The 13435-nt window shown below is 39.9% G+C and overlaps 1 protein-coding gene and 1 long non-coding RNA gene across 2 annotated transcripts; one reads left to right on the forward strand and one right to left on the reverse strand.

The window, feature by feature from the left end:
• The first annotated feature begins 4331 nt into the window (after window positions 1–4331).
• LOC136476191 (potassium channel KAT1-like) lies at window positions 4332–8670 on the forward strand. Its single transcript, XM_066473939.1, has 11 exons — window positions 4332–4684; window positions 4786–5001; window positions 5107–5262; window positions 5342–5399; window positions 5547–5864; window positions 6590–6829; window positions 6913–7011; window positions 7106–7138; window positions 7236–7421; window positions 7510–8110; window positions 8222–8670. Exons 1-11 carry the CDS (start codon window positions 4515–4517, stop codon window positions 8332–8334), a joined length of 2190 nt encoding a protein of 729 aa, XP_066330036.1. The 5' UTR covers window positions 4332–4514; the 3' UTR covers window positions 8335–8670.
• On the reverse strand, window positions 5493–10091 carry LOC136476192 (uncharacterized). Its single transcript, XR_010763446.1, has 4 exons — window positions 9847–10091; window positions 7535–7623; window positions 6556–6676; window positions 5493–5607 (listed from the first exon to the last, which is right to left on the reverse strand). It is a non-coding gene; the product is annotated as an uncharacterized lncRNA (long non-coding RNA).
• Between the last annotated feature and the right edge of the window lie 3344 nt (window positions 10092–13435).

The raw sequence follows: 13435 nt of genomic DNA on the forward strand, positions 1-13435 counted from the left end.
TGTTCTTTCAATCTTAGCTTGTTTATCCCTATGGGCACGCACCTAAAAATGAAAGTCTGCCACTAAAAGCTTATGTTGAGAAACAACACACTCACCTGGTATCACCTTGCAACCCAAGCATGCTCATTTGTCCTTTCTTCTTGCGAGAACAAAGTCAATATGTTGTCCGCTACTGAAGGTCGTCAGATGAGATTCTCTCTTTTCTAAAGAAAGTGTTGGCTATCATCAGGTCAAAAACTACCGTGAAGTCCAGAACTTCCTCTCCCTCCTGATTCCTACTACTATACCCAAAACCTCCATGAACTGCATCAAAACCTACGCTTGTAGTACCTACATGCCCATTAAGATCTCCTATAAAAAGATTCTTACTACTAGGTACAGCTCTAATCAGGCCATCTAAGTCTTCTCAGAACTGCCTCTTAGCACTCTCGTCGAGGCCTACTTGGGGGGCATACGCACTAATTACGTTCAAGACCATATCACCAACGACAAGCTTGACTAAGATAATTCTATCTCGTTGCCTTCTCACTCCCACCACACCATTCTTGAGGCTCTTATCAATCAAAATTCCTACTCTATTTCTGTTCGTGACTGTCCCTGTGTACCAAAGCTTGAAACATGTATTGTCCACCTCCTTCGCCTTCTGACCCTTTCATTTAGTCTCTTGAACGCATAATATATTTACACGTCTGCTAGTCGCGGTATCAACTAATTCTCTTAACTTACCTGTAAGCAACCCTATATTCCAACTACCTAAACGGATCCTAGTTGGTTCGACTAGCTTCCTTACCCTTTGCACCCGTCGACTCAGATGTGAAGACATTTGCTCATTTTTCACTACACCCGGGCGCCGATGTAGCGCGCCACTAAGGAAGCGACGACCCGATCCTTGCTCACTTGACACCATGCCCAGATCGCAACACGACGCATCACCAAGGGGGTGCCGACCCGGCCCTTGCCCATTTAACACCATACCCGGGTTCTGATATGGCACGTCGCTAAGAGGGTTACGCCCCAACGGTTTTCTTTCGGGTTTCATCTCTATTAGAATAGCTAGATTTAACGTTGGCTCACCACGCCTATCACAACCCTCCTCCTTTACCAGGGCTTGAGACCTGCTATGTTGAGACAACACGGGCGGAGTTCCTGATAAGCTACAAAAAATAGCAAACAAGCAACAGAATTAGATAAGACCAAGCAAAAGTACAGAATCTTAAGAGAGAGAAGAGCTCACCGAAAATAACTAGCCAGAATGGAACTGATGCACTTATGATTTGAACATCGAAACTGACCACTCTACAGGAATTTAACCCTCAACGTTTTAAGTTTCAGAAGTAACTTTCACTTTACCTGGAATTAGCAGCGGTTAAACACTAAATAGGTAGTTCATCAACTAACAAGTTGAATCTAAACTACAATCAGCGTCCATTGGGATGTACTAAATCCAGTCCAAATTATAATTCGTTTGACTTTTTTTACCTCAAGTTTGACCATTTGTCTTATTCAAAAATTTGTGAAAAATATCACTTCTTTTTCTATGGCTTGCTTTATTAACAAAAGTTCTTCAAGAATGACTTAAATTTGACTATGTTAGAACAAATTTTTTGAATAAGACAAGTGGTCAAACTTGGGGTAAAAAAGTCAAACGAATTGTAATTTGGAACGGACCAGAATGTTCTACGTCACAGTGATACTACCCATGTGAGACAGTTCCCAGTGACATTTGAGCATAAATGCAATAACGTTGCCACTAGCCCATTATGAGAGTGAGCTCTCTCTAAAGGTCTCCAACAAGAAGAAAGAAGCAAGATACATCATACCTATTTGAAAGATGCAACAAGAAAGGAGATAATAGACACATGCATGCACATGCATGCAAGGACCGCCACTTCATAGCTCCCCACCCTCACATGGTTACCAGTGATAATGCAGGGTACATTCCAACAGAAAGATGTTGGAAACACAATACAACACAAGGATAGAGCTAAACTTTGGTCCTGCGATGGTTTCAATTGTCCAGAAAAGCGGCCAGTTTGGGATACCAAAGTACTGAAAAGGTGTAGTACCATCTGTGCAAAATTTATTAAGACTACATTGTGCACAAAATCGCCTATGCAAAAGCCTGTCCATGGCCTGATTGCAATCTACTAGTTTATTATAGAAGAGTTCTTTTTTATTAAAAAAAACAGTGTTGAGCAAGTCGATGCATAGTGCAATTGAGCTTTCTTGATATGAAATCGTCAAAAAATAATCACAATGAATTCAACAATTCGTATAGTAGACTCAAACAAGTTTGTAAGCGAAGATATTAGGGAAGGGGCAATACAAAGAAATCAACTAGAAATATATCACAAACTAAAAAGAAGAGGAGCAAGGGGAATGTTGACATCCCAGGTAGATGATGAACCAATAACGACCTAGATGGAATCCAACCCATTTCAATATATGGAGAACTAAGCAGACAGAGACTTGTATGGTTAGCCTGGTGACTATCACCAGGTCCACGAAAAGTAACAAGCAAATAGCTAATGAATGTCTAATGCCTATCTCTTTCAGGAAAAAAAAAAAACACATGCAGTTTCCTAATGATGGAAAAGTGGCAAATTCGGATATTAAATTAACAATTTTATCTGCTAATGTTTCCTAATTATAGATAAGTTCAGAACAACTTTTATTTTCTGGAAAAGGAGTTAAGGAGATTTTCACACATATACTCTGGTTCTAGACTCCAGAGAAAAGACTTGAACAGAATATGATCTAGGATTCTAGACAAAGATACACCTTACCTTCTGTCAAAACTAAAATCTCAAGAGAAAAGGTACAGGACATCAAGATTGAAGTTTCAGACCACAGAACTGACAAGTAGTAAATAAAAACTGAATAACCAAGTGTTAAAAAAAACTGATCAATCTTGCAGAAGATAAACAAAATAAGATGCATTATTATCAGTTACAGATTAGCAGCATATCCTACCACCAATATAAGCACCACTTACTCATGTCACACACTTAAATACTCTTTTTTGCAGCAATTATAATAACCTGCATGGCATGTGATGTGGGCAGTGAGCATCTTCCAAAAAGTAAACACTACCCAAGCAGCACAATCATAAGAAAAGTAAATGATAGATCAATTATTTAGTTAGAAAATGGAAAAGAACATCAATTAATGTACTGAAAAGGTTTGTTTCCTCTGCCTGTAATCTAGATCTGGGTCCACCTTCACGAGATATCAAGTGGGTACCCTCTGAACAAAACGGCTGATTCAGCAAGAAATGAAAAAAAGACAACTTCAAATAAGATTGTATACAGCTAAAACTTCAGACAGAAATCACAATAATGGAGACACAGTCTGTTCAGTCTCTCTGGTCCCAAGAAGACAGGGAACCCAATGAGTGCACTGGCTAAAAGATAAAGCCTGGTGGATGTAAATGCTAGACATCAGAGCACAGGGGAGGATTAGGCCCTATTTGGATCAGCTAAACTTTTTATAAGCTGCAACAGCTGGAGGGAGACAGCTAATAGCGTTGTATAAGCTGAGTGATTGAATAGTTCAAAATGAGTTATAAGCTGGGCAATAAGCTTGGCTGTTTGGATCAGCTAGAGCATTTTTTAGCAGCTAGCAACTTATTTTAGTCGATCCAAACATGGCCTTAGACTTGACAAGATATCTTGGAGTTTACAGACCATCAAATCTGCATTAATTAGCTGAGATTACCAAGGGGTTGGATCCTCCACATGCCATTACAACAAATCTTACTTGAACTCAACAACTAAAAGAATATACCCTGACCTGATAATTACATCACAGATTACCTCTAGATGCGACATTAATGGTTCCAGCTATGCTGTTCACATTTGCACAAACATGTGGGCAGCATTAAGACACACCTACTTCAGGAGTTAATTTGGAAACTAAACTAGCTAACTGTATTATTTCCTTATGACATTGACACCTTTTTTCTATGTTTTGACTACGAAACCTATAATCAGGAAGGAAAAAAGGAACAAAGTTTTTTAGCAATCTAGTACAAATCACAACATTTCAAACTAAGGACAGGATGTACAACAAACCAACAAATTAACACAAACCACAGATTGTTCTTGGATGAAGTGGATAAAACCAGTCCATAGGAAGGGTCTGTACACATCAGAGTAAATGGTTGAGAAGAATCTGGGGGTGCTTGCTCCATTCCAAAAGTTTCAACATTACAGAATACCTGGAAATTTTCTTTAGTGGTCCAACTGTAACTTATCAACAACTAGCCAAAAGCACTTCCTAACTTTGCCAACTAGGCTCAGCTAACAGTGTCCCACAACACCATAGGAAACACGCCCTGTTGTTTTCCTCGTAAGGTACAAATATAACCAGCTCTTTGTTTGCTTCCAAGATCCGTTCAGTTTGACCCACAGCGCTGGATGTTCGTCACCTGCAGCATATATATATATATATATAGAGCCAGCCTCCACACCATCTGCATACAGAGTTGAGAGGCAAAGAACAGAAAAGTAAGCATGACTCAAGCTCATTCAAAGTCATGCTTCCAACAATTTTCGGATAGAGTTCAAGTTAAGAGGAACAGTGGCAGCTTCACCATTGAGCTCCTGCCATCTCTTGGTGCAACAATAAATCAATCTAACAAGTTGCAGAAGTTCATCATATCTCCCTACGATCCCCGTTATAGGTGAGGTCTCCCTGCACTCTGCATGTACCTTGTCATGTTGAAATATAACCAAACAGCAGGAGCTGACATGATTTCCTCTGCTTTGCCTTTGTGTCTCTCAGATACTGGGAGTTGTTCCTTATAGTCCTAGTCATTTACTCCGCCTGGATTTGCCCGTTTGAACTAGCATTTTTGAGGGATTTGTCCCCTAAGCTTCTGCTAGTTGAGAACATTGTCAATAGCTTCTTCGCTATTGATATTGTTTTGACATTCTTTGTAGCTTATGTCGACAGCAAAACACATCTTCTTGTGGATGATCGAAAGAGAATTGCAGTAAGGTCTGCACCTGGTTCATAACCGCTTTATTATCCAAAACTCCACATTGAATTTGGGAAAGGCCATGCATTTCTGTTATGGAACTAACAAGTAATGATCCTCCACAGGTACCTATCAACCTGGTTCATCTTTGATGTATGTTCAACAGCTCCATTTCAGCCAATCAGCCTTCTTTTTACACACAAGGGGAATGACCTTGCTTTTAAGATACTCAATATGTTGAGGCTATGGCGTCTTCACCGAGTCAGCTCGCTGTTTGCAAGGTTCAACTCCAATCCAGCTTCTCAATATTTTGATGATGAATGACAAATGGCACCAATCTGATCACCTTTCTTTTACCAGACTGGAGAAGGATATAAGATTCAACTATTTCTGGACTAGGTGCTCAAAACTTATTTCTGTAAGTCTTTCAGAAATTCAGAAACATAAAATAGGACTTACTTCCACGTTCTCCATAAAAATTGTCAAGCTTGCAAAGTGTCTACGTTTGCTCAATGGGAGAAACCTTTTGATAATAATGTGAAAATTCTGTGATAACAAAATGCAGGTTACTCTGTTTGCGGTGCATTGTGCGGGGTGCTTCAACTATATGATTGCCGATAGATATCCTGATCCAGAGAAAACATGGATAGGTGCTGTTATGCCTACATTCAGATCGGAGAGCTTATGGACTAGATATGTAACTGCCCTTTACTGGTCGATTACAACACTGACAACAACAGGTTATGGGGACCTACATGCTGAGAACCCAAGAGAGATGCTGTTTGATATCTGCTATATGCTGTTTAATCTGGGCCTGACAGCTTATCTTATTGGTAATATGACCAACCTGGTTGTTCATGGGACCAGCCGCACCCAGAATTTTGTATGTTTCTCAACTTATTGGCAAAATCCATTAATCCTGAACTCGGTTCTTCTGCCTCACTAACAATCATTCAGGGACACAGATTTTAAATATGAAGTACATGCATAAGGGACAACAGCTTAATTGAGACAACAAATACCATGCCATTATAGGAACAACATAGCTTCTTTAGTCATGGTGACTTATTGGGGAAATAAAATGAGCATCTTTATACAGACAATGCCTATTCAAAGTGTGTTTATGAAGTTACATATGCATTGTCTATCTTCTACCACGCCATGGATTAATATTAAGAATTCAAGGGGACAAAACTTTACACACTATGACATCTACTAAACTGAGGAAATCAGAGACATAGTTTAGCTTCAGTGAATAGTTTAGCTTCAGTGATCCTATACTGCAAAGGTCAAACAGTTTTGACCAGACCATCCTAATAAGTTCTTACACAAACCCCAAGCAGTAGGATTCCAATCAAGAAAATCAGTCAAGGCAATCAATGAATGGAACCCAATTCTTGATAGTCATTCATCGTATGTGCTGTAAGCCCCAAGTTGTTGCATCCTTTAGTCGTTTAAACATTCTTATAACAACAGCACCAACAAAGAAAAATAAAATTCAAGGCTAGCAATAAAAAAAAAATGTCAAAGCAATTGTAAACAGACCAAACCCTTTACAAAAGCAGTTAGCTTACTTGTTCCATATTGTTAACTTTGCAAATGATGTAGAGGGACTCAATCCAATCGGCATCGGAATTTGCGGCAAGAAATCAGTTGCCCGAGAAGATAAAGCAGCAAATGTTGTCTCACTTCTGCCTACAGTTCAAGACACAGGGGCTCAGCCAGCAAGCTATGCTAAATTGTCTCCCAAAAGGAATTCGTTCAAGCATAGCATACAACTTATTCTTTACAATCATACGACAAGCCTACCTCTTTCATGGAGTATCTAATAATTTCATTGCAGAACTGGTAATGTAATCTATATTTTTGTTACTGTTTCAAAATGATTATACGCTCCACTGTCTTAACAGGTTAAACTTCTTTGGCATCAGGTAATGGAAGTACAGGCTAAGTATTTCCCACCAAAGGAAGACATAATGTTGCAAAATGAGGGGGCGGCAGATATTTACATAATAGTTTCAGGAGTAGTGGTTAGATTTTTTATCTCTGACTGTGTTCTGAAAACATATTTGTACAGGTTTGTTCAGCAATCTAATTACACTTTTCTTGTTGCCTTATCTGTAGAATTTGATAACAACAATAAATGGTAACGAACAGGTAAAGGTTTCAGGTTTCCTCATCTTATATTGCAATGATATCACATATCACTAAGGTTTCAGCAGATTAATAACAATGATCCGTTATCTGAAAGCAGGTGTACGAAAAAGTTGAAGAGGGAGACATGTTCGGAGAGGTTGGTGCTCTGTGTGACATACCCCAGCCATTTACTTGCCGCACCACTACCCTATCACAGCTCTTGAGAATAAGGAAGATAAGACTAACAGAGATCATGCAAGAACACAGGGAAGACAGCAATATTCTAATGAATAATCTATTTCAGGTACAGCTTCATTGTCTTATGGAAGTTAAATATACAGAAGCTAATTTCAGCTAAATTGAAGTTCATAACTCTTTATTTCCATGCACAGAAGCTAAAGCTGCAGGAAAATTTACCAGAATTAGATCAACTAGATCGAAGATTCATGCACAAGTATGAGCTATTCCATGCTCCTCGAGAAGCATGGTTGTTACCTCAGCCTTACCTACAATACACAGAGCACAAATTTGAAGACATTACTAAGAAGGTCCCAACCTTTGGTGGAGATCATGGTTCAACAAAACTAGCAGCAAAAACAATCCAATTGAGGATGCCACGGCAAGGAAACAGTCATGACCATGGCAATTGTGGGGAGACAGATGGGATGGCAGGCGAAGAAGACGAACGTAATGAGGTTCACATAAACTGTGAGACCAAAAAAGGAACCAAAGAGTTCTGCATTCAGATAAAATCTGAAGATTGTGATGCAGCAAGCTATTGGCAAACAAACCATGAAACTATGAAGCTGGTGTCTTCCCACAATACATTGGATGGCATAACTACAAGAGAAAATCAAGATAGTAGTAACATAAAATCCTCCAACAAAAGAGTTACAATTCACACATATCCTCATAATGCAACAGGTTCTTTAGTACAGAATGGGAAACTTATCAATCTGCCTGGTTCACTGGAGGAGATTTTCGAAATTGGAAGTAAGCAAAAGTTTCAAGATTTTAATTATGATTTGGTTATGGAGCGTATTTGATAGCATGCAGATAGGAGTTGCACACAGAAATTTATAATAGTTTTTCTAACATTTGCAGGTCAGAAGTTTCCAGGTTTCCACCCTAAAAAATTGGTCAGTAGAGACTATGCTGAGATAGATGACATTAGTGTTATTCGAGATGGTGACCACCTATTCCTTCTTCAGATGTAGAACCAGAACAACATCGACCTAACCTAATGTAACAATAAAGGCTTTAAGTCCTCCAATCTGGCAAAAACAGCAGACTGTACATCGGGATATGCAAGTGGAGATACGAAGAGGAAGACCTTTTTACAAATTGTTCTGGTCATTTCTGACATTATGTAAATATCTATTATTGCACAAGCTGCTGTCTCATGCAAATGTCATGCCAGAAGCGATTTCCTGGTTTTTTTTTCTCTCTATTTGATAATAAGCTCTAGATAAAATAATGGAATCTCCTCAAAACGAACTTAATAAAGGTGGGACTGTAAAAAACAACAGTAATGGGAATTCATCACTAATGCATTATCATGACATAACAATGAAAGCTTGGGATTTGGAACTATGAGGAATGCCCTGAGATGAAATATCTGGAAAGGACCATGTTTCTGCAGCCTGTCGGGGTTTGATTGTCAACAAAATCTAAAAAGGTCTTGTTAGGGAGGACATCTCATGCCCTACTCTTGCTCCCCTTTTTTTGCACCAATGGAATTTCAAATTTCAAACTAAGCACTTCAAAGAGTTTGCCGATGCAGAGCAGGTGTCTTAGTAATAGCTGGTCTCAGATTTGTCCATGCCGTTATTACAAAGGAAAACCAATATTTCTACCTCAATCATGAATGGAAAAAAAATAAACATCTTACGACTTAAGCAGAAAGGGGGTGGGGGTTACACATTAGTATGCACACACCAGTACACCACTACAGTCTACAGATCATTTTGTCAGGACAATGTAAATCCGTATGAAATATCCAACAATAACACCACAATTTAGGGATGAGCACATGAATATACAGTCACACAGGAAGGTCAATATATAAGGGACCGCAGACAGAATTCACACATAAAACATTTCAGTCATCATTTTGGCTTCAGTTTCCAGTTTTTAGTGTATTTTCCGTATGTTTCCGGAAAAAAATGATTAGTAGGGTGGAACTACTACTTGGCGTGAAGAGAGAGGATAAAGCATATCCACTAGCTTAGTAGCTTTATTACATACTAAACCATGAGCCCATGACGCCACTCTCACCATACAAAAGGCTAGTGTGTGCTCCCAAGTGCCCAACCATTGGCATTTCAATCATATAATAAGCAACGTTTAAGATAATGAAAATTCGATGGGGGCGGCCGTAAAATCAGTGTGTGAAACGGGACCAAAGACAGAGCAGATTAAGCCAGCCGTAGCAGGACAAACCAGCAAACATCTCAATGCCTGACCAGACCATAAGTAGTGACCAGGGGAAAAACCCTGATAAGACCAATACCAAAACGTACGTTCCGTAACCGCCTTGGACTTGCTTCTCCGGAATACGATGCGAATCAAGTGCAGTTGGGAGGGGAAAAAATCTCCAAAATTACCAAAAACAGACCGTACCAATCAACAAACGAGAGTTGTCCACAGAGCATTTCAACGATTCGAGATGGGCGCACAGGAAATTCGAGACCGAGGGATGGGAAGAGCCGCGCGTGGTGGTAGGTCACCTGAATTGATGGAAGGGGCGACGATGTCGGGCGGAGCAGCGGCGCGTGGGGTTTCGGATTGGTCGCCGGGAAGAGAGGAAACCGACGGCTAAGGAACTCGGCCGCCGCCCCTCGAGAATGCGGGCGGGTGCGCGCAGCGCGGCAAGGTTTGGATGCTTCGGCGACGCGCACGCGCCGCAAGCATGCAACGACGGAGAAGCAAAACGCTGGCCATCGGGCTAAGCGGGGCCATCGGAGACAGACAAGGGATGACAGCCGATGGTTGCTAAAGATGGCAATGGGTACCGGGACATGAAAACCAATGAGTTTTTACACCATTAGGGCATTGTTTAGATTAAAAAAAATTTCAAACCGATGAATAGTAATACTTTTGTCTTATTTGGTAAATATTGTCCAATCGTGGACCAACTAAGCTCAAAAGATTTATCTCGTGATTTCCAACTAAACTGTACAATTAGTTATTTTTTTTTACCTACATTTAATGCTCCATGCATGCATTCAAAAATTGATGTGATGAAGAAAGTGAAAAAACTTGGAATTTTGGAGTGATCTAAACAAGGCCTAATCTATATGTATTGAATTAAAATCCGTACGGGCATACTAACGGGCAAAAATCCATGACCATCGGACATGTCGGTATGGGCGTGGTATTATATCACCAAATTCATGGGCATATGTATACCCTTGTGTCTGAGATTCAGACATATGTACCCTAAATGTGATACGCATATATTTACATCTCTACAAGTTTGTATATGTTCTGTAAACCCATGGACGTATGTTTTGCATATGACTACATCTCTTATATACCTACAAATTTGTGATACGCTCATTTTCATGAAATGACTAGGGATTAATAATACCATGCAATCTTACATATGTTTTCTCAGGTATGGGTAACCCATGGGTATCCGATACTCGCATGGGCACAAAGTTGTACCCATGCATGGGCACGGGTTTCTTAATGGGTATGATTTATCCTAATGTGCACGGGTGTGGTTGGGCAATACCCATCGGGTACAAACCCATTGCCATCTTTAATCGTTGCCTTTGTTCTTCCGGAGGAGCGGGCATCCAGGTGTTTACTATCCAATATTAGCCTCGAAAAAGTATTATCCAAAATTTTCGGTATTCGATGATTTGAGTTTGAGTTTGGATTCTATCCAATATATCCAAAATTGACAAAACCAACGAATTTGACATAATGTCAATAGCATTTTAAAATGAAAAACAATAGTCGTTCAAAATCACTTCATGTCTTTGTATCAATTAACAACAAATCAATTATCAAGCTAGGATAAATCTTCATATTAGACATAAAAGAGCAAAGATTTGAAATATTTCAGGTAATTCTGTAAGTTCCGATACTATAGAACATTACTCGAACTACCCAAACTAAATTCAAGTTTTTACGGTTACTATCCAAATGGTACCTAGATTGAAAAATCATAGAGCGTGATTTTTTTAAAAAAACTTAAATATGATTTCATATTTTTCGATGCTAAAAAACTCAATTCTATGAATGTTCTAATACTATTAGTTGAATATTTTTCCAAAAAAATATTTCCATTTTGAAAAGTTATTTGTATAAGTTTTTGATAGCCTAATGACCTCCATTAAATATCAGCGTAGTTTGATTTATCTCCCTTGTGTTTGACGTGGCACCACATATGCAGCCTGTTCGTTTGGTTGTGGCTTGTCGTAAACGATCGCAAATTTTTAGCCGGAACAGTATTTTTCTCTCACACAAATCAGCCAGCAGTACTTCTTCACGAACCAGCAACGATACAAATCAGCCAACTAAACAGGCTGATGATGGCTGGTATAGCACCACAATCCACATTAGCTAAATTTGCTTTTAAAACCACTCAAAGATGTAAATTGGCCGGTTCACAAGTTAATGAAGTTTAAAAATGCAGTTTTCAGATTGAGGGGGTAAATCGGACTCTCGAAATTTTTTCGAGATTCAGTGAAAGTGCAATCAAGCTCTAATTGTGGGTTTTGATGATAATGATCACGTAATTAGAGAACTAATGAGATTTATCGAGATGACAAGCAGGGAATTCATGTTCGATGATGCTACACGAAACGGATGAGCCCCCAATTACAAATATAGATGGCTTCAAACTCAAAGGATATTTAAATTCTTTTATATTTTGAATTTGAGTATAGGAAAAGCCATACTATAATGGGGGCACAATGTTTAAGCTAATATATGCTACCAAGTGCTCAAACATACATATGCATCCTCAGATTCACAACCAAGATAGTCTACACTACTCTTACCCGTGCTGTCTTGCGTGGTGCGGCACTGCTGCACTTGAAGAGAGAGGCACTGCCGTAGTGCGGCACTGTTGCACTTGAGCTACGACACTGTCGTGACTTAAGTGACTGTTAGGGTTTGGGGGGTATTTATACCCTTCCTTTTCCTCTCCAATGGCTCTTTGTCTCTTCTTCCTCACTCCAGCTCGTCTAAAATAGAAAGGAGCCTCTTTCTCTCTCTCCACCATGAGCCCTCAAGCAAATTCATTGATTTCTCCATCAATCCTTGAGAGAAAAGGGTCCAAAACTCGATTAGAGAGCAGCTCCATTGATTCCCCAACTCAAAAGAGCACTTGGTTCACGTTTTGGTCGGCGGTTGTATTTGTTACTCTTGGAGTTTGGCTCCTAGCCGGCTAGAGAGTCGCCCGTGGAGCTTGCCAACTTGTGTGGCAGCCCCAGAAGGTTTGTAACCATCTCTTGAAGCTAGAATACTCACCCCTCATCTCAAGAGTTAAGTCTCTTGACTTGAGAATGAGGAAGGGTTGGAAAGCCCTAAGCCTTAGTGGCTAACCTCAACAACGTAGAGGTAGGCAAGCCTTGGTGGCGAGACGAACCACGGGATAAATCATTGTGTCACTTGCGCTTGATTTACATTACTTGCATTTCATATTGTTGATTGAAGTGATTTCTAGGGTTTCTAGTCGATCTACTTGTGTGTGGTGTTCCTACAACTTCTAGCTTTTGATCTGTGACTATCATTCCTGTAGTATGCTGAGAAATTTCTTCGATTTAAGTTCCCGTTCACTGATTCTGGTCCGGCAGTACCGCCCTCCTGAGCGACAGTGCTGCAAGGTAAATTTGATAAAAGTTTGAGTGTTTGTTTTGACAGGCCTATTCATCCCCCTTAGGCCAACTAGAGATCCTACAAGTGGTATCAGAGCATGTTACCTCATATATGCTTCACCGCATGAGGTATGGAGCCCGGAGGAGAAACTAATAGCGTGAAGCAGGTGGATGTCGATACGGACAGCAGCGAGCTGAGCGTGTTGACAAGAAGCAACACCACGCTATCACATCTTGAGGCTACCGATACCGAAGGGGCTCTCAATGAGAATGAGAGAAGAAGAAGGAAGGAGGCAAGAAAGTTAAAAGAGAAGCAAGAGAGAAGGAGGAATAACGGTCAAGGGACAAGAAGCAAAGAAAAGAAGAAAGAAGGGTCAAGCGAGAAGCAAGAAGAAAAAGAAGAGAAGCTAGGAAGAAGAAGGAAGAAGAAGAGAAGGCAACAAGTACATCGTCAAGCATATCAAGTAGTTCTAAAGATGGAGAT

The sequence above is a fragment of the Miscanthus floridulus genome, chromosome 8, assembly GCF_019320115.1.
Source record: "Miscanthus floridulus cultivar M001 chromosome 8, ASM1932011v1, whole genome shotgun sequence".
Classification (NCBI taxonomy): Eukaryota; Viridiplantae; Streptophyta; class Magnoliopsida; order Poales; family Poaceae; genus Miscanthus; species Miscanthus floridulus.